This window comes from Idiotropiscis lumnitzeri, chromosome 10 (genome assembly GCF_059441095.1).
Source record: "Idiotropiscis lumnitzeri isolate Australia: NSW breed Sydney's pygmy pipehorse chromosome 10, RoL_Ilum_1.0, whole genome shotgun sequence".
NCBI lineage: Eukaryota > Metazoa > Chordata > Actinopteri > Syngnathiformes > Syngnathidae > Idiotropiscis > Idiotropiscis lumnitzeri.
Window position 1 is genome coordinate 10,749,488 of NC_142400.1, and position 18,836 is coordinate 10,768,323.

Genomic DNA, 18,836 nt, shown 5'->3' on the forward strand with positions numbered 1-18,836 from the left:
ATAAGTTTGTGGAGCAATATGATGCCAAGTGCAACCGACAGTCAAGGTTCACATCCTTTTATTGCCTCCACAATGAAAGAATACGTTTTCATTGTTATGTTGTTCACTCGCATAATTATGTACAATGTGTGGAAAGGCGGAGCTGTGCCAAGGAAGAAACCATCAAAATTCATTTTAGTTTATGTATCATTGCTAGATGGGATTTTTTTGGGTTTATAATGAATACTGCATGAATCTTAATAAAAACATGCAGGAGTGGACAGAAGGAATGATTATTTTTAGATTTTATATAGTTCTGTGATAGACGTGTTGACATTTTCTAAAACCGTAATTATAGCGGAGAATGGCAAAGTCAAATGTTACCTGAACATTTTAGTCCAAAAATGTTTTTCCTTTCATAGCGACAATTTGAAAAATGTTAGCACTTTAGGGGGTCCACCAGTGTGCTCAAACAGATTGCAGTTGGGTCACAGTTTCCAAAACAAGCCCACCTGAAATTCCTCACGGAGTGGCGAGGAATTACTCTGGGAATCCACTCTCAGTAACTCTCTGTAGGCCACCGAGAACTCGTTCACCAGGATGGCCGTCTCGCCACACAAGCAGGCCTCTAAAATGGCGTCATGGATGAATATATACTGCTCCTGCAGGCAAAGAGAGAAGAATTCCAGAAACACCAATAGTGAATTATTCATACACGTACAATTTCATGAAACAAATCTGACATGGATTAGTATGCTTTAAGAAGGCCTTGCTCAGGAATGTAAAAAGTGTGGGGAAAAAATAGGCACCACTTACTAGGAAACCTCGACAACAATAATGCACTCGCTACAACAGTGACCAAAGCACAATGACCCACCTTGTTCTAAAATAAACACCTTGATAGTGAAACAAATCTGTTGTTATGGATACACATCTTCCAAAAACAACAAACATTCACGTGTGGCAAATGGCGACAAATGTGACAATCAGCGTTGCCAAAGTTGGATTTGCATATTAAACGCTGAAATGCAAACGAGCTGCACATCTAAACAAGAGGACGTGCCTACGCAGCACACACCTAGACCACGTTGACCTTTACTATTGGCTCAGATGGAAAACAATTACAAAAAGCAGTAACAAGTAGCCGAAATGAAGATTTAAGACCCCACTCCTAGCAACATTTTTGTCAATTATGTTTAACCCCCGCCAGCGATTGGCTGGTGACCAGCTCAGGACTCTCATCAAAAGTCACCTGCGAGAAGCAATAAATGGTCTAGAAAATGGATTGGATGTTCAACCCCTGTTGCTCTGACCTCTGTCTGGATCATGTTGATGCGCCGTGAGCAGAGAGTTTTCACGCAGTTGTAGATGTCCACCACACCTTCGCACTCAGCCATGTCCAACATGACATCCAGCACAATGTAGCAGCCTGTGCGGCCCGCCCCCACACTGCCAAAGAAAGAACATCATTAGGGACCCTGCACGTCTTCGAGCGTAGCGCGTCTTTTGAGGTGGCCTCTCAATAATTAACACATGCAGCTGTTGCACTCCATTGGTGTTCCGACCAATTTGAAAGGCAGAAGTCAAACACTGTTGGAGCCTCAAAGATCAAAGTCTTCTCTCTTCTCGTAGCTTGTGCTTACTGCGACTGTTACCTTATAATCATTTGGAGTTGGAAGTAACTGGATGTATTTCTGGGTTATTGTTGAAAAAGAAATCTGGTGGTGAGTGTGCATTTAGTCCTACAAGGGCTCGCTAATGTTAGCGGACATTTGCAATCCAAGAAGAAATTAAGTTTGCTTGAAGAAAAATTAAATCATGGTTCAAAATGCAACAAACTTTGGAATGTAACAAAGGCTGGGTTACACACTAGCATGGAATAAATAGAATAGCACATGCCATTGGCATAAAAAAACAAAGTTAACTACTTCAATGGTTTAGGATATCATTATTAAAAAAAAAAAATAAACCGCATTTTAATGTTTGCTAAGATGAGATTTTGCAATGCTAAACAGGTTGATGAGACTGCTGCTGCATTTTTACCGTGGTTTTCTTTTTCAACTTCAAGTGGTTTAAATGCTTGCATCAGCACTCCTATTACGGAGTTGGGTGTAGTTCTTGCAGAAACTTTGCAGAGGTTGAAATGTGGGCATGCAATCTGACGCCATCTAACAGCAGCAACGCGCCTTGTTCGTAGAGGTGAGAGCTTGCAAGACAACCACGGCATCCGTTTACTTCAGTTAGTCACGTGACTTTTCTTAATGTGGCCCAACAATGTTATTAATTAATAATACAGAGAACATAACATAAAACATATTTGAGTTAGGAATCATAGTGATTATATAATATTAAGCCAATGACAACAATGTATTCATGATGCATGGCAATTAAGGACAGGATTTTGCCAAATTATTAGTATTATCAAACTAAAATGTTTATTTATTTTTTTAATTATGTGACGTGATGGTGCGATGATTATGTATCAGAAAGTATGTACTGAAAAGTATGAATTAATTAATTCGTTCATTTAAAATTTATTTGCTTCCCCCCCGCCCCAAATGCGACAAACAACACAGCAACATGACAACGTGAAAATGTGCTTTGTGTGGAAAATTTTGAGGAGTAAAAATGAATTTATTCCACTGTAAATAATCCTACAACATAAAAAAAAGAAGAGAAAAGTAAATATTTCCCAAATATGATGAAAGAATTAAAGGATAAGAAGTCTAACTGCCTCGAACTGTCGTCACATGAGAAAGCCTGTAAACAAACTAGCTAGGACATCATGCATTTTACAGAACATTGAATTTGTTCTTTCATTTGAAATAGTATCACACAAATGTGATTATCAGTGCAACACAGAAAAAAACATGTAAACAAAAGCAACTTCCAGTCTTTTGCGGACTACTCAGCAATAACAAATAAAATTGCTTGTCTTTATATAGCATAATATTTCACACAGTGCAAAGTGTTACAGATGAACTTGTCTGCGTGGTTCATTTCCTAAAAATAAAGGTTTTTTGGAAAAAGGTTCAAGATTTTTTCACTTCAAATTTAATTGTTAACTGTTTGCGTTTGCATGTTCCTCCCTTACTGTTTCAAATGTAAAGCAAACTGTGACCTTAAAACCAAAGTACATACGAACTCTGATTTTATTTTTATTTTTTTGCAGAACCATTTCACCATTATAACCTCCCCTGGTGCAACCAAAACCGCCCGACCAACCTCGTATGTAACAAAACAACTGCTGAATGCCATTATTTACTGCTTGCTTACCAGTATCATTCTAACGGCGCTAAAACAAAGTTACCTGCAGTGGACCACCACAGGACCAGCGTCAGGAGGCGTAGAGGCTTTCACCCTTCGTATGAAGGCAAGCAAACCAGTGGCGTGATAGGGCACGCCATGCTCAGGCCAGGATGTGAAGTGAAACTGACGGACCTCATGCTTGGTTGAGTATCCTCTCTGTCAACAGAAACATAGTTAACATGAGCGTGTAAAACAGCATTTTGCATCAGAGCCACGGGGCCCTTTTTTGAGACGCGCGCCCATCTATTCAGTGATGTTCCCCCTCTGTGATAGATGTGACAGATTTCTTGGCTGTGGGCATTATTTATGTGGGGTCTTGGGTCTTCTAGGACAGTTGGGCCTCAGGGCATGGCAGACTCGCAGCAGATGCAGTTTTACAGACGTGGAAAGGAATAACTCAGGCCATCTGAGCTCAAGGGGGTGCTGGCTGCAGTCACACAACAATTTCCCCCCCTCTATACTGAGACGACGACAAAGTAAAGCTGCGAAGCAAAGATTTGTTGAAGGCAGAAATCCACCCCCTACACCCTGCTCAAAAAGCCGATAAAAAAAAAAAAACAAGCTGTCACCGGCTCCCGAATTCTTGCTGATTTGAATAAACAGCAGAGTATGCTTACGAAAGAGTGAGTGTGACAGTGTGTTGATAATGCTGCGTTTGTGCCATTGTCACTTTGCGAGATGTTTGGAGCTCCTCCAGTGAGGCTCCCCGGGAGACTGACAGACGGCGAAGAAGGCCAACCGGGCCAAACACTGGAGCAGCCACGCTGCAAAGACAGGCACTGGCGTCTCTATAATGACTGTTAATTCTTCACAGATTAACACGTGACCCTCAAGCCTATCAGCAGCCAACCCTGTCGAGTATTTAATCCGTTTATAATACGCTGTTTCTAATTTGAAGGCTTACTTCAGCAGGTAAGAGAGAAACTCTAAACTGTAGTTCGGAGTGATGCACGTTCATCGCATTCCTACCGCTGAACTCCAGCCTGCTCTAATTATTTGGATGTATGGCGCATTTGGAAAAGTCACCACTAAATATATGGGGACATACATTACGTCGTAAATCGTTGGGGCCCCCAGCATTCTGGTGAAAGTGCTTCCAAATTTTGTCGAAGGAAGCAGGTGGGCATGTTGTAAATATGCTTTCATGTAATTATTCTAAGAGCGCAAATGCAGGCGTCGACCATGAACTCACCCTCTCCAAGGCAAAAGTGCGGACTGTATATTCAGCAAGCGTCTCCGTTTTAAGCAGAGTGATTTTGATGTCACCGTACATCTCGCTGTCATCAGGCCAGTATTTACAGCACTTCACCTGCAGGGGAAAAATATTGCGTCGTCAACCATCTTGTTAGTCATGAAGTGAAGTGGAGAGCACAACTTGGCTGCAAAACGTTTTTGAGTCGGTCTCAACTAGTTTGTTGTCTAAGAAGTATGTGGCAACTCACTGGCATTTAAAATAAGATTTTTAATCATTATAAGCAAGTGAGGAAAATATTATTATTATATGTCACCAGGTTACACTGAATTTATAGTCCACCTGTCATGGCTGCTGCGATGTCATCTACAATTTCATTGGGTATCATTGAGATGTTGACATTTTGTTTTGAAAACAGACATCACATATACTAGGGGCCATAAAGAGTTTGCAATTTTCATTTTTTGTTAAAGGATCTATGCCAGACGGGATGTGTTGTTTGACACAGTTTCATGAAACAGGATAATCAACGGTAGGCTAATAGCATAAAGGAGGTGTTATTTGCGCACACGCTGAAAACATCCACTGCTTATTTGCTGACTGTTCTCAGAAATTGCATCTCAGGCCAGTGTTCCAAAATGGTGTGATTTTAACCATCCATCGAGGTAATAACTTGATCAGGAAAATGGGGCACTTATAGTAAAATAGAGCCGTACTTACTGAATGTGAAAACAAAAGGACAAACCTGAACTGTGAGTGACAAAACGTAACTTTTCTGCTAATATGTGACTTATTTATATGTGTGCCCAAAGTATTTATGTATAATTATTCTTATAAATATTATTAATTATTTATAATTATAATATTACAAATATTATTTATATTATAACATTGTAAATATTATTAATTATTTATAATTATAATATTATAAATAGTATTATTTATATGATAATATTGTAAATATTATTAATTATTTATAATTCTAATATTATAACGATGATTAATTATTTATAATTATAATATTTGTAAGTATTTCCCAAAACAGTTAATGGGCCAAATCATCATAATGACTATTATGTGAATGTATCAAAAAAGCATTCTTTGATGTTCTCAATGTTCTATCAAAAATAGGTGAGAATTCATAACAGAATAATATGAGAATTTCTAACACATATCTCGTAATTTCTCAGTGTCGGTCTGTTTAAGGAATGGTCAGCATACCATACGTAACGGTATTATGATGTATCGTGAGTTCCTCAGGGAGACTCCGAATTCTCTCAAACAATTAATCCCTTGGTTCATAATGCAATGAAAATGTAGTGAACTGCAACTTGGGTGATTATCCAGTGCAGGGAAAGTAATAAAAACAGTTCACTGACAAACAAGCACAGCCTATCTTTATCCTGGGTGGAGCTAAAAGGGTACAAGACATAAGTGATGATTTCTTACCCTTCCAACTTCCACCAGTTTAGTGATCATGACGATGCTGAAACAATTTTCCTGCCACACCATCCTCCAGAAATCATAGAGTGTCTCCTGTTTGGGTCCTGGAAGGCAGAGTGGAGGAAGAAAGAGCAGCATCAAATACCCGTCATCTCAACAAGGGAGCTGCAGCTGCCTTGACAACTCTTGCATTATTAGGAACTTAGTGTCCTTCCTCTGATGGCAGGATCTCACAAGATTGTGCCATTAAGGAAGCTATATAGGAGAATTCCTGGCAGAGGAAAGAGGTGATGGGTGCCAAAACAACAGTAGACGATGATGATGAAAGCCTGGAGAACAATCAATCATCTGTGAGACGTTTAAAGGAGCAAGAGGCAACTTTAGAACAAGAAAGGAGTGAGACAGCAAGCCTATCGGCATCGTTTTTCTTCTCACTTCCTAGTTTCATCTCAGTGAAAGAGCGATCTTGAGTGACTTAGTGACAGGAGCTGCCAAGGAGATGACACGCCTTATAACAATTTGGAGTCAGTGGAGCGAAATTTCAAATGCTCACAGCCCTCAAAGTTTATGGGTAATGACGTGGATGAACTGCAGGTTCTCTTTGTAACAATGGAAACGCCACAATGCAGCCGAGACGGCGAAGATCAGACTAATGCGTTAATTATCTGCTTCCTCTTTGATTAATTAAGCAACCCTTACAATCCGGGGACAATAACACCTTTGAATCTGCCTGCGCATGAGTGGGTTCACTGGCTACATAATCCTTCATTTATTACACCCCAGCTCACCATCAACACACACACACACACACACACATGATTGGACACTCACCCTGAGAGGCGATGAAGTGGTTGGATCGATGGTAGCCCTGAAAGAGAAAAGAGAGATGACATGCTGAGTAAGCCATCTGTCTCACACACAGCTGTGTGTCTCACCCTTTTCCTCTCATTATCTCACCCGCTCCCTGACAGTGCTGTGTTGTGTGTTACTACTTTCTGACCTACTGCTGACTTGTGTCTTTGCACTGAGGAGCCACACTCTCTTAAGACCCTACTATGGAAAAAAAACAAAAAAACAAACGGTAATAAATCTGTCAAAACGTGATTCCTTTACCAAGGTTTATTCCCAGTGAAGTCGATCCAAGTAAATGAGCAATAGCAGGATCCCTTGTAAAAAAAAAAATAAAATAGGAAGAAAATTAAAGGTGCAGACTGTTCCATCATTGTGAAATGACAGGAATTCTCAATTGGTGGTTGGAACCTTCCATGGGAAATAATGCTAATTATAAGCAATATGTTATCGCTGTCCAATAAAAAGAAATCTCCCAATTTTAGGCTCTGTCACTTAAAACCAAAGAAAAGACATTTTCATTTCAAGAGGAAAGTTGGAGATGCTTTTCAATGGACAGTGACAAGAGTAATTTAAAAGGGCGTAATGTAAATAGATGAATGTGAATAAATCTTCAAAATTTGCAGAACCGTCTGTAACAGGAAACATCTTGCAGCATTCTCTGGGTTAAAAAGTCCGTTCAATCAACATGTTGCTGTGCTACTGAGGTAACCCACCCTCGCCCATCTGCACTCTTATTCCATTAAGATCATTGTTGCTGTTTGTAAATGTTACAATTGCCTGCGCTGTTGTCTTTTAAATAACAACAGATGCCGGGTGTCGTTGTCTAGTTAGCTTTAAGACTAATTCTTATTTACTTTAAGATTCATTTTATCCTCATTAAAAATTTGAACATCTATCGCTTGGAAATTTTTCTTAGAATTTTCAAAAAACTCACACTTTTGTGTTTCACAAACATTGCTATGTCAACATTTAAAAGAAAATATGCTGGCATGTTTTTGTTATATACTGTAAATTAAAACTAACTTAAAAAGAACACTAAAATTATTTTGACTCAAAATGGTCATCATTTACAATTTTGTCCCATCAACAGATATTCTTTCAAGCAATTTAGAAAAATATTTCGGTGTCCATCCATGTGCAACAAAATACAAGCAATGTGAATCACACACACAAAAAAAAAAGAACAAACAAAAAAAAAAAACACAAAGCTGCAAAGTTAACTAAACACAACTTTTGTCCATGACTCCAAACAAATCGAATTTTGTTTGAAATGCAATTGGGGCTACAACAGAGCTAATCAGCTCACCAGCCATAATGCTTTTTCTTCCACGTATTTTTTCCACAAATATGGTGTCTTTCAAAAGAATCTCACAAAGGTTTCCTCAAATCATTACGTTCACGTTTGTCAGAAACAAAATGTTCTTTCGATCCATTATACCAAAGGCCAAGCGAAGCCTTTGGTATATCGATGGCAGACGTGTTCAAATGGTAGGGGATGAAGTGAACATGGATTAACAATGAAGTCACCTTGACAGTCTTGAGCGGACTAAACACGACAAAACATCACCAGGGGGAGTTTAATGCGTGGACACAGAGAATGAGCAAGCGTTCTCCTGAAAAGAAACGTCTGTTTATCTAACCTTGCAAGGAGAGAGACATTTGGCTTTCTGAAAACATCTCCCTGAAACCCTCATGGAAGCTGTAGCGCCCAGTGAAAAGATAAACATATAGATAAGAAGCTTTGATTTTGGCCTGGTCGTCGTCAAACAAAACAAAATGTTCCAATGACGTCCTATATGCAAATGACACTCTTGACGTGTATTCGACATTTTTCGATAGCCGTAAAAGCCATCTCGCCTAATAAGTTGAGTGTGTTTGTATTGCTGATGAATTGCGCAACTGAGTTGTGAGCAGAATCAGATAATTAGGAATATTGTGAAAATGGAGATGGATGATCAGGCCTGCTATCCACAATTCCTCTTGCCCCTACCGACCTATCAGCACAGACGCTTCCCCTTCCTCCGCTGAGATGGTCACCATGGCAACTAAACTTCCTTCCCGGGCCACTTATGAGGGCTAACAAAGACAGCGGGGTACTCACTGCTGAGAGGACACATGTATTTATGTTCATTTCTAATCATTAAGGCTTTTTTTTTTTTGTCCTTTTCATGTCTAATAAATACAATGCTGAAAGACACTGAGCATTTGTGGATAGAGGAGCAAGAGGAGTGGGGGGGGGGAGGAGAAGGAGAACTCGAGCGATGGCAGGCAGAAGAACAAGCGGTGAAGTACTTACTTCCCTGTTAATCCGAATCTACAGGGGTGCAAGGTTGAGGAAATGGGGAGGGGAGTAGAAAAAGAAGACATATATGCTAGTTAATGAAAGAAGCTTTTTTGGTCGACAGCTTGCTTTACAGACAGGTGGGAAGGTGTGTGTGCGTGTGATTATGAAAAGTAATGTGGGTTGAGTCGCGAGAGTTGATGTTATGCACATTTTGCCATCTACTGTCAATATATTCACATGTCTTTAGGAGGGTTGAAATCACCCCCCCAAAAAATCTGTTGACCAATCAACGGACACTGGTGTGTCAAGCGCCACCTTTATACAAATAAAAGGCCTTCTCTCAAATAGACTCCTCCCACAAACAAACACCAGATAACCTCTACTAGCTAGAAATAAAAAGTCCCTGGTCGTTACTTGAGGATGTCAGTGTATATGATGAGAACCTGACACTCGTAAAAAAAAAAGTCATGAAGAAATCGAATTCGCCCAACTTGAAGGTGTAAATTAGAACATGTGGTGGTGTCATCTAACAGATTTGTAATGTTTTTCTTTTTAAATGTTTGTGTGCTAAAGCGCAATTATTCATGCATAGAATTTGCGCTTGTGTGTTGACAACATATGAAATGAATGAATTTTTCACAAGGTAGAGCAGACATACTGCACAACGAATTCTGTTTTCGATTTTTAGCAGAGACACAGATGTCATGAATGTGCGCATGTAATAACATGGATGCCGTATTGGTTTGATGAGCCAAAGTGAGACTGACTGTTTCTCTGCAGATGAAATGAAATGTAACGTAGCATCCGCCATGGCACATTGAACTGCTCTTCCTTTCACAACACACGCAGCAGGCTGTCAAACGTATGCAAAACTCTGCACCGCTTCTTCAAGCAAAGCACACCGTAGCAAGCAAAGTCTCGGGAATTAAATGATGGAAAGAGAGAACGAGGGGAAAATCACTTCGCCCCTTCTCACCTCTGCTTTGAAAGCAACACATTTGCTCGGAGGGATGAATGCTTTTCCATATAAAATGCTGTGAAACAATCACCCCCCACCTATTTCTGGCTTTTGGGAACCTATTCTCCGCAATTCGTGGAAAAACATGCATATTTGGGATTTTCTGTAACTCGGCAATTCTATTTACGTGGCAAAAAATGTCCTCAGTATGTTTGATATTGATTTTATTGTAGCCCAAGTAAACAAGTTATCCATTTAATCCAACTCCAACAGTGGAGGACAAAATGTTATTTACGGTAAAGCAAAGGTTCCGACTTCACCCGCGCTCAAAGTCTACACGCATCTAATCAAAAATCGAACAGCAGCAATGTTAGATTCACATTTAACAGGCGGATAGATCAGAAGTGGGGGGGGGGGTCAATGTCTGCTTTGGCTCATGATTGTTTCGCCAAACTATGACGAGACTTGTGGTGTATTTACATATGGTTTAATTTATTAATATAAGCAAGAGATACGCAACTTATACGATGGCAGGGACAACAATTTTTCAACAGCACTACTGGGAGACCACACGGTACTTTATTAATTCCTCATGCACTTCAAACAAACTTGTGATCACGTGAAAAAAAATAGTTGAGTACTTTTGATATTGGTGTTGTAGTGGTGATTTGGGTCAAAATCTTTCATGGCTGAGATTTGCGTTTAAATTTGCAAACATGTAATCCGCTTCCTATTGTAACTGAAAGACGTAATTTTCTTGACCTAATTTCATCTTGGTGCAGCTTAATGTCAGGACCTGATTTGCCCGTTTTCTCTGATGAACAAGTCCAGTTCTGGGTTTGGAGGTGCAAGTAAACGACGCCGGCCATCTTTTTGTGAACATGGTTATTAATTTAAAACTAGTAACCTGTAGATTAAAAAAAAAAAATCAAAGATAAAACAATTCATTGAGGGCACACTCCGGGTGTGGGCCACATGAGGTCCAAGGACCGCCAGTTGCCCACCACTGATCTAGCCAATTAGAATCATCTTTAGCGTTGCGTCAGTTATTTGCATCTGTTCGCTATTTGCGGCTGGGCTTGGGAGGAGGGGGGGGGGGGGGTCCACTGTCAATGCTTCTAATTTTGATGTGTTGGCCTTGTCAAATGACATCTTTTTCACGAGAATGATGCATCCTCCTTCACGTCCAAAAGCAACCACACCAACTAGGCTGGATTTTAATGCTGTGCCATTCTAATGAACTCTCGAAAAGCTTCTCACTACCAGCCATCAATTCAGAGGGGGAAAAAAAAGTCTGCAGTGTTAAGACACTGCTGTTACTTGATTTGATTTGTCGTAAAAGGTTAATCCAATCAAAGAAGACCCAAGTGCGTAATAGGTTTATCTTTCCACGAAACGCACTTTCAAATCTACTCTTCACAAAGGCTTTGACAGAAACGTGTTTCTGCTTTTAGCCATCTAGGGTGGCGTAGGGAGGGAATCATTCAGCCTCGGCTTCTCACAGAGGCGTCATATCCAGTCCCAGTACGGGGTGTGCAAAATAAATCTAGTGAGACAAAGAATCTATATCAGATTGCCACGCTTCCCTTGACATAACTCAACAAATCCACGGCAGAGACAAGCATGTGCTTCTATCTTTAGCTGCTTGCTACAACTTGATTTTTTTTAAAACGCTGGCTGATTTTTTTTTTTTTTGTTCCCCTCAAGTAACTTTCTTTCAAAGAGCTGTTTACTGCTCAACTTGGCCTTTGTCATACAAGGTGTGATTGCGGATGGGAACATGTATGGCTGAGAACACATACAATTTGTTTACCTACTAATAATAGGCCAGAATTACTGTGGCAATTCATGTGTGGATCATACTCAAGGTTAACAATGGAAAGGATCATTACCCATCCCTGATGCCCAATCCTCAATCTCCACCGCACCATCCCGCCCACGCCCACCTCCAGATTGAATAACATCAATCAAGTCGATTTCATTTAGAGGGATTAGTGGCATCCTACAAAAAAAGGGTTCATCTCCTCTCCACGGTATTAAATGCATTTATTTGTGTGTTTAGATAAAAGTGATAGCTGACTTTGTCTGGGTCGGGGAATGTGATTCAGTGGTCGACAAGCGTGACATAACTAACAGGTTGTTTGATTGGATGAAAGCTTCCAGGTGAAAGTGCGACAGTTTGAGTGAGGGCCTAGCCGGGAGGTTGGATCTTTTATATCTGCTGTCAAACACTACAGGGAAAGTCAAAGAGAATCAAACTTACGTCAATGTAGTTGGCGTTGATATAGTCGGAATTGGGGTCTCCCAAGAGAGGGTTGAGCTTGACTCTGTGGCGATCATCTGACACAGTTAAAGACAAAAGAACAGAAGCACGGTGAAGAAAGAAAGCGATGTGATAACGTGTTTTTTTTTTTTTAATACGAGGACTTACATCCCAATAAGGTATCGTGCCTCCCTTTGGTTTTGTCTTTCTTCTTCGTGCAGTCCCAGCCATCAAAGAAACTCTAAGGAGAGACCAAAAAAAAATGAGTGTAATGCATACTTTAGGAACCTGCTCCATTAACCTCTCAAACAGTCTTTAATGAAAACACGGCCCATTTTGCTTAAGCCTGTAAAACTGTGACACACCATGGAGGCTTAGTTCAAGAACCATTGGATTTTGCGGAGCGGTTTGATGCTACATGCACGCTATGAAATAAAATAGAACAAAGCGGAGGCCACTGTGTTTCATCTCTCTTCAATCCTGGACCTTTGGGTGTTACAAGGCTGCCAAATTCACATACTCTCGAGCCTACCCTTGTACTAAGCTGCTAAAAAAAAAAAACACTGTTTTATACAGTGAAACTCAATGTGAATAAGGAGTTCTTTGTTTTTAACAAATTCTCAGGTAAAGATGCCAGTACATTGCTTCCACACTTTATTTATAAGAAGTGAACCTGATTACTTCACTTGTTTTCTCAACATCACATTACGATAGACGCGCCTGCCTGAAGTTGGCAAGCATGAGTGCTCTGAAAATTGTAAACAGATGAGGAGACAAGATTTAGCTCCTCAAAGTCAAATGCAACACGATGTAGCACTTTAAAAAGCATGTGAGTAATATTATTGTCGGTTTAATGATTAAAGTGAGAGCGGATGGCCCAGTAACCAGCGGGTCCGCTGTTCGATTCCGGCTCAGTCCGAGGAATGTTGCCAAGACATTTCTTGCCTCCAGTGGTTCTCACATTGGCGTAGGGCTGGTTGTGAAAGTTTTGGTGGAGGTCGGAGGGGCCGCAGGCGCACAATGACAGCCACGCTTTTGTCATCCTGCCCCAGGGCGGCTGTGGCGGCACAACGTAGTTTATCACCACCAGAGTGTGAATGTGTGAATGGATGAATGTATTCAATTGTGAGTGCTTTGAGTGTCCGGTATTTCCGAGAAAAAAAAAAAAAATCGGATGCGTTATTAACTGCCAGCCCAGGTCAAAATAAGGCACTTTTTGACTTCTATAGTCGTCAATGGCAGTGAATGAGTTAACAATTAATGAATACCTTGCAATTGCGGCAAGGCTCGTAAATATCTCTTTCTAATGTCTGTTTTGTCGAATAACCCAACGCAAACTTTGATGTTTCTAATAACATATTTCATAAACTGGGCATTTGTAATAACCCGCCATCAAATGGTGATTATCCAAACATAGGAATCATAAGGACAGTCGAATCGGTACAAACAATTCTACAATGATGTGCAATAAGCCTGCAAAAGGTTCAAAGCCTTTCAAACATCTTTTGTGTGTGTTTTTTTTTTTTAAGGCTACGTGATGTGTTTGTCTGCTCAAACCCACGGCTTGACAATTAGCATGCATGACTTACTACCCACTCTTTGCGACACATGAACAAGCAAAAATGTTCAGGAAAACAGGAGGCTCTTTGCACTTGCAAATAAAGCCATAACCAAACCTGCGAATTCAAAAAATTGCTACAAGTCCGCTCACAAGTCACCCGAAACTTCTTTCGAGGGTCCACTGTAGGGTAGAAATCAGTTCTACAAATAGCCCCCGCGGATGTCTGCACACAAACACGCATGCATATTTCAAGACTGGCATACCCCATGTGGTTTTCAGCCACTGGGGAAATTTGATGAAACTCTGCCAAAGTCTGCATGCTGAGCAGGGGATTACAATGCAGTTCTCCCCACAAGAGAGCCAAGAAGCAGCCAAATCCTCCATAGGATTACACCCTCCTCCTCACTTGTTCCATGTGCCGCTTCTCTTTGAATCCCTCGTTCCCTTTACCTCCTAACTCTTTACATTGTGTATATGCGTTTTTCGTCTTCCCTTTCCTCTTACATTTGGATGCCAGCCCTCGGAGCTCTTCACTCCTCAGACGTCAAGAGAGGAGCAAGGAGAGGAAAAACAAAGGAGGACGCGAGAGGGGGTTGTGCAATATTGAAGGAAAGCAAAGCAACACAAACCTGTGGAAGATTGATTAGAAAGCCTCACTGGCAGGGATCAGCGGTGTGGGTTGGTTAAGAAGATCAATTAAAATGAGCTAAATGAGATGAAAGCAGTAAAAACCTCCAGTCAAATACAGTCTCTTAGGTGTCCCAAATTAGACGTTTTCAGGATACCTTTACCTGCTACGCTTTGTTATAAAAGAGCCCAATAATCCTGCCTTTGAAAGTTCCATGTTGTATTTTTCCAAATTAGAGCGTTGTGATTCAGCAGTAACCTTTTCTGCAAGTGCACTTTTACTCAGGAAGTTCATCATCCTCCCTGACCTCAACACAGAGAGGTCCACTGCCGTAATGAAAGTTTCAAGTTCCCCGACAAAACTCGACTGTAGTGGAGTCGATGTTGAAGTTTGCGTGGCGGGAAAATAAGTGCAGTGACAGCAAGTGCCACACGTAAGAGGCTCCTTACAACTCACTGTAAATTATTGATCTCTGTTTTTACAGAACACAGGTATTCCTAAGGGAAATAAAAAGCTTACACCCGCTAGGGTAGTGTAATATGATAGTCCGCATCAATTTCCTTGGTTTGAGAGACACTCCATCAAAACACACACTCTAGCAAAGAGGTGTGTATTGATTTTGTTTCGAGAGGATTGTGTTTTTCCCGTGAGGGACAGTTTAATGAGTCTACAAGCTTAGTTCCAGAGGGGCGGACACCAAGAACCAGAGACAAAAGATGTTTGCTTCTTTTTTTAATTAATGCAACTGGTTTTGGGTGACATGGGCTTTCCCCCAGGGTGTGATCTCAGCACGCAGCCCAAAATAGATTCACTGGAGGAAAAGTGCACAGGGATGATGGCCCTTTAAGATGTGCTGAATCTCGCCAGTCAAGTGAAGGCAGCCACAACAACAACTACTTCTGACGTGATAAAATACAATTCAGTCCAATTACAACACAATGACATCTGTTCTTTTTTTACACACACAATAGTGCAAGGGACTTGACGAGATCTGGCTGCTGCTGCTGACAAGAGAGATCATTTAAGTGAGAGTGCATGAAACAATCATTGATGTCAGTTAAACAACAGATTTGAAAACCTCTGATTTAATGCAAAAAAAGGTTCCAACATTGGTTTGGAAAATTTAAAATGGTTCTAGTTAAAAATCACATGGCAAATTGGATTTACATTCCCCCGACATGTTGATGCTCATGCATTGAAACGTATTAGGTATCTTGCAGGTGTACGTGTAAATCCAAGATAATTCTATCACTTAAGAATAAAAAATGGAGTTACATAATCACTGGGAACCGGCGCATGTGATCCAGATTAGCTTTGCATTGGCACGATGATTAAGGAACACCGTCAGTCTTTTGCTGCAAGAAGAATACCCCTCCCACCATCTATCTTCTATTTCATTGTATTTTTTTATGTCTTTTTGGGTCACAGGGAAGCTGAAGCCAATCGTAGCTGACTTAGAGTGACGGGAAGGATTCAACCTGAACTGTAAGTCAATTAATTACAGGGTCTGACAAGCGTTCTCCCTACTTTTGCCTGCTGTTGACCAATCAGCTGACAATGTGCACTGCTGACGCAAACACTCCGATGAAAAGGTATTGAAAAATATGATTGTTTGGAAGACAATGTTGACAATGGAAAAGCAATGAAATACCAACCCGAACGAAAAGAAGGCTTTAAAGCAAGCAAGACCTTGGACTGAGCGTCTTTCATCAAAACCAAGATTTGTCAGATGAGATGTACACAAACGTTGAGTAATATCTACTGAATCTTGCAAAGGAAAAGTCAGGCTCCTCATTTGCTTGCCTCCGATCTGTTAACAGAGGACAGAATGCCTCCTGAGACGTTTCACCTCATCTGTCTTGCCTTGCGACATAAGTTCTTCTTTCCACGCATATGCGAATGATTTATTCATACCTTCAACCTCAGTGTGATCCAGATGCCTTTTAACACCACTAATTAATTTCAACGGGCTGTGCAAAGGGCTCATGGATGATGTCAGAGGACGACTGATGGATTTCCGAAACTCTTTGCTCACCATCTTATATGTTTGCCTAGTTAGTCGTTTTTTTTTTTTTGTAGGATGTGAAAATTACATATGAATGGCCTGTGGTGTAAAAAGTCAGCGGCCTCTCTTGGATGTGATGATTACGCTATGGACTTGGTGTGTTGTACCACAAAAAGGTGACAGGACAGACTGTTGTTGTTAGCGTCCAATGTGCCGATGGCGTCTCAAGTTGCAGGAAGCCACAATGTATCTAAACTAGAACTGGTCCATGATGAGTTAAACTGCAGCAGAATATATACTGTACTCTTACAAACACTCTGAATATTGTTTAGGGTATACTATGAATATTATATTGTAAACTTACAAATTTTAATTTTTTAATTTATTTATAAATTTTTTGTACATTTTATTGTCATGACTACACGACATTCTCGCAGTATTCTTGCTTTGATTAATATTCATACCCTTCATTCTAATTATAAAAGACAGTGGCATTAACAACACGTGTACTATTCCATGGTTGATACAAAGCGTCCAGAATCTATTCATGCATGCCGTTCATTATAACGATAAAAAAACTACGATTCAGATTGGCTAAGTGGCTTTTGAAAATGAAGCTTGAGAAAAAAACGATTGTCAGCGACCTTGTATGCATTTAACTAAGGTGAATTATGTGCATTTGAGCAATGATTGTGTTTCTGTAGGTGCTGCGCAGCTCTCGTCGATTTATTTAATGGTACAACTGCACGTACATTTTGATTGTGTGAGCTTTGTGTGCAATGGTGCATTACACTTATGTAAATGCTGAAAATACGCACTCTGTCGAGCCGTGGTATTGAAGGGGTTCTTATATTTCAAAAGTTCCAGAACTAAGATAGAAGTCCTTTCAATAATTTTTATACCTCTTGCCTGATTTATGAAAGGAAAAAGATAAATTACAAGCATGCTGTGGAATTTACATTTCAATATTCCACAGACTAATTTAGCCGTGAAGTCTCCTTTGTTCGAGAGCTTAGCATTTGACAACATCAGACATACGGTGACAACACGGAATTACTGCCGAGGGTGAGCTCACCTCATATTCCTGTTTAAAGCCGTAGCCCTCGGCCGTCTTCATCTGATTGATGTGCTGGAGCAGGTCGGCCACTCGGACGGCGGGGTGCAGCTGCCCCGTGTGGTAGGGGGAGCCTTTGCGTCCGCACGGGTGCCTCGGGGAGCCTCCGAGTAGACTGCTGGCCTCGTTCACCGAACTGCGCGGATCACCTGTAACGGCCCAGGTCAACGTTACTTGTTAATATTTTTAAATAATACAAATATATTTATTAATTTGTGTAATTCATTTATTGTCATTATTAAGGTATGATTGATTTTCACATGTCATGTATAAAACTTTGTATACAGCAATGGTTGTTTTAAAGTGCTTTATAAATAAAGATGAGTTGAGTCATTATTCCTCCACCAAAATATATGTCTGCTGTTTATTCTCCTTTGAATTTGGGGAACATGTTGATTCAGAAAGTAATAGTATGGCACTTTGATGTATTTCAAGTCTGAAAATCCCCGTATAAAAATGTTCTAAAATAAATTTGTAATAAAATTATTTATTATATTTGCACTGGAGAGGGGAGCTCTCCAACCTCGTACACTGAGTACAATGACAATAAAGGGCATTCTGATTCTGATTCTCTTTGGGGGGTCATATTTGTTACTACATGAAATGTCTTCTTGTGCAAGCATTATGAGGTACGATGCAGAAAATAAGTCGTCAAAATTAGAGCTTGTGGATGACGCTGTTGACTAATGTGAGGAGCAGACCAACAACTCTGACAACTGTGTAGTAAACACATCTGTCTTTCCCATGTCATCAGACTGACACCATAAAAAGGGCAATCAATTCAAGAAGCGAGAGAGAGAAATGGCAAGAATCACAAACGGCTTCTTCAGACTCAATTTAACTTGTCTTTGGTCCAAAAGACAAGAACAGTCCTACTCACATTTTCTGCAACTATTTTAAGCACCTGGAGATGCTGAATGTCAACTTGTGCAAGTAATCGGTAATTAGTCTTACTTCGGGTTCCACAGGTGTGTGCATCCATGAAGGAGAGGGCCATCCTCTCATCCTCTTGCAGGGTGCTCTGGTCGGTAAAACTACGCTCCATGGAGCCCATGTGGCTCTTCTCCTGGCGATAAGTAATGGGGGTCTTATTCATGTTCACAGGTTTCCTATTAAGGAATACAGAAGAGGGGAGGAGGGGAGCGTCAAAACAAAGCAACAGTGGAGATAAAGCAGCAACGTCTCCATTATGTTCCAAGCCTTCCCGCTGTGTGATAGACAGCCAGAGCACAAGCATGTGTGTGATGG

The 18,836-nt window shown here is 40.6% G+C and overlaps 1 protein-coding gene across 4 annotated transcripts in view; it reads right to left on the reverse strand.

The window, feature by feature from the left end:
* The window catches only part of ptprub (protein tyrosine phosphatase receptor type Ub), a 160,030-nt gene that overhangs the window by 11,872 nt on the left and 129,322 nt on the right, over positions 1–18,836 (reverse strand). For 2 of the 4 annotated variants that reach the window (XM_088306270.1, XM_088306268.1), the window contains 11 exons: positions 18,543–18,697; positions 17,550–17,737; positions 12,449–12,521; positions 12,281–12,357; positions 9,072–9,089; positions 6,755–6,791; positions 5,930–6,027; positions 4,481–4,597; positions 3,290–3,444; positions 1,293–1,428; positions 492–641 (listed from right to left, as the gene is read on the reverse strand). In XM_088306270.1, coding sequence (XP_088162396.1) covers positions 492–641; positions 1,293–1,428; positions 3,290–3,444; positions 4,481–4,597; positions 5,930–6,027; positions 6,755–6,791; positions 9,072–9,089; positions 12,281–12,357; positions 12,449–12,521; positions 17,550–17,737; positions 18,543–18,697 — 1,204 coding nt within the window. The remainder of the gene's footprint in view (positions 1–491; positions 642–1,292; positions 1,429–3,289; positions 3,445–4,480; positions 4,598–5,929; positions 6,028–6,754; positions 6,792–9,071; positions 9,090–12,280; positions 12,358–12,448; positions 12,522–17,549; positions 17,738–18,542; positions 18,698–18,836) is intronic. The other 2 variants (XM_088306271.1, XM_088306269.1) reach the window with 1 other exon arrangement.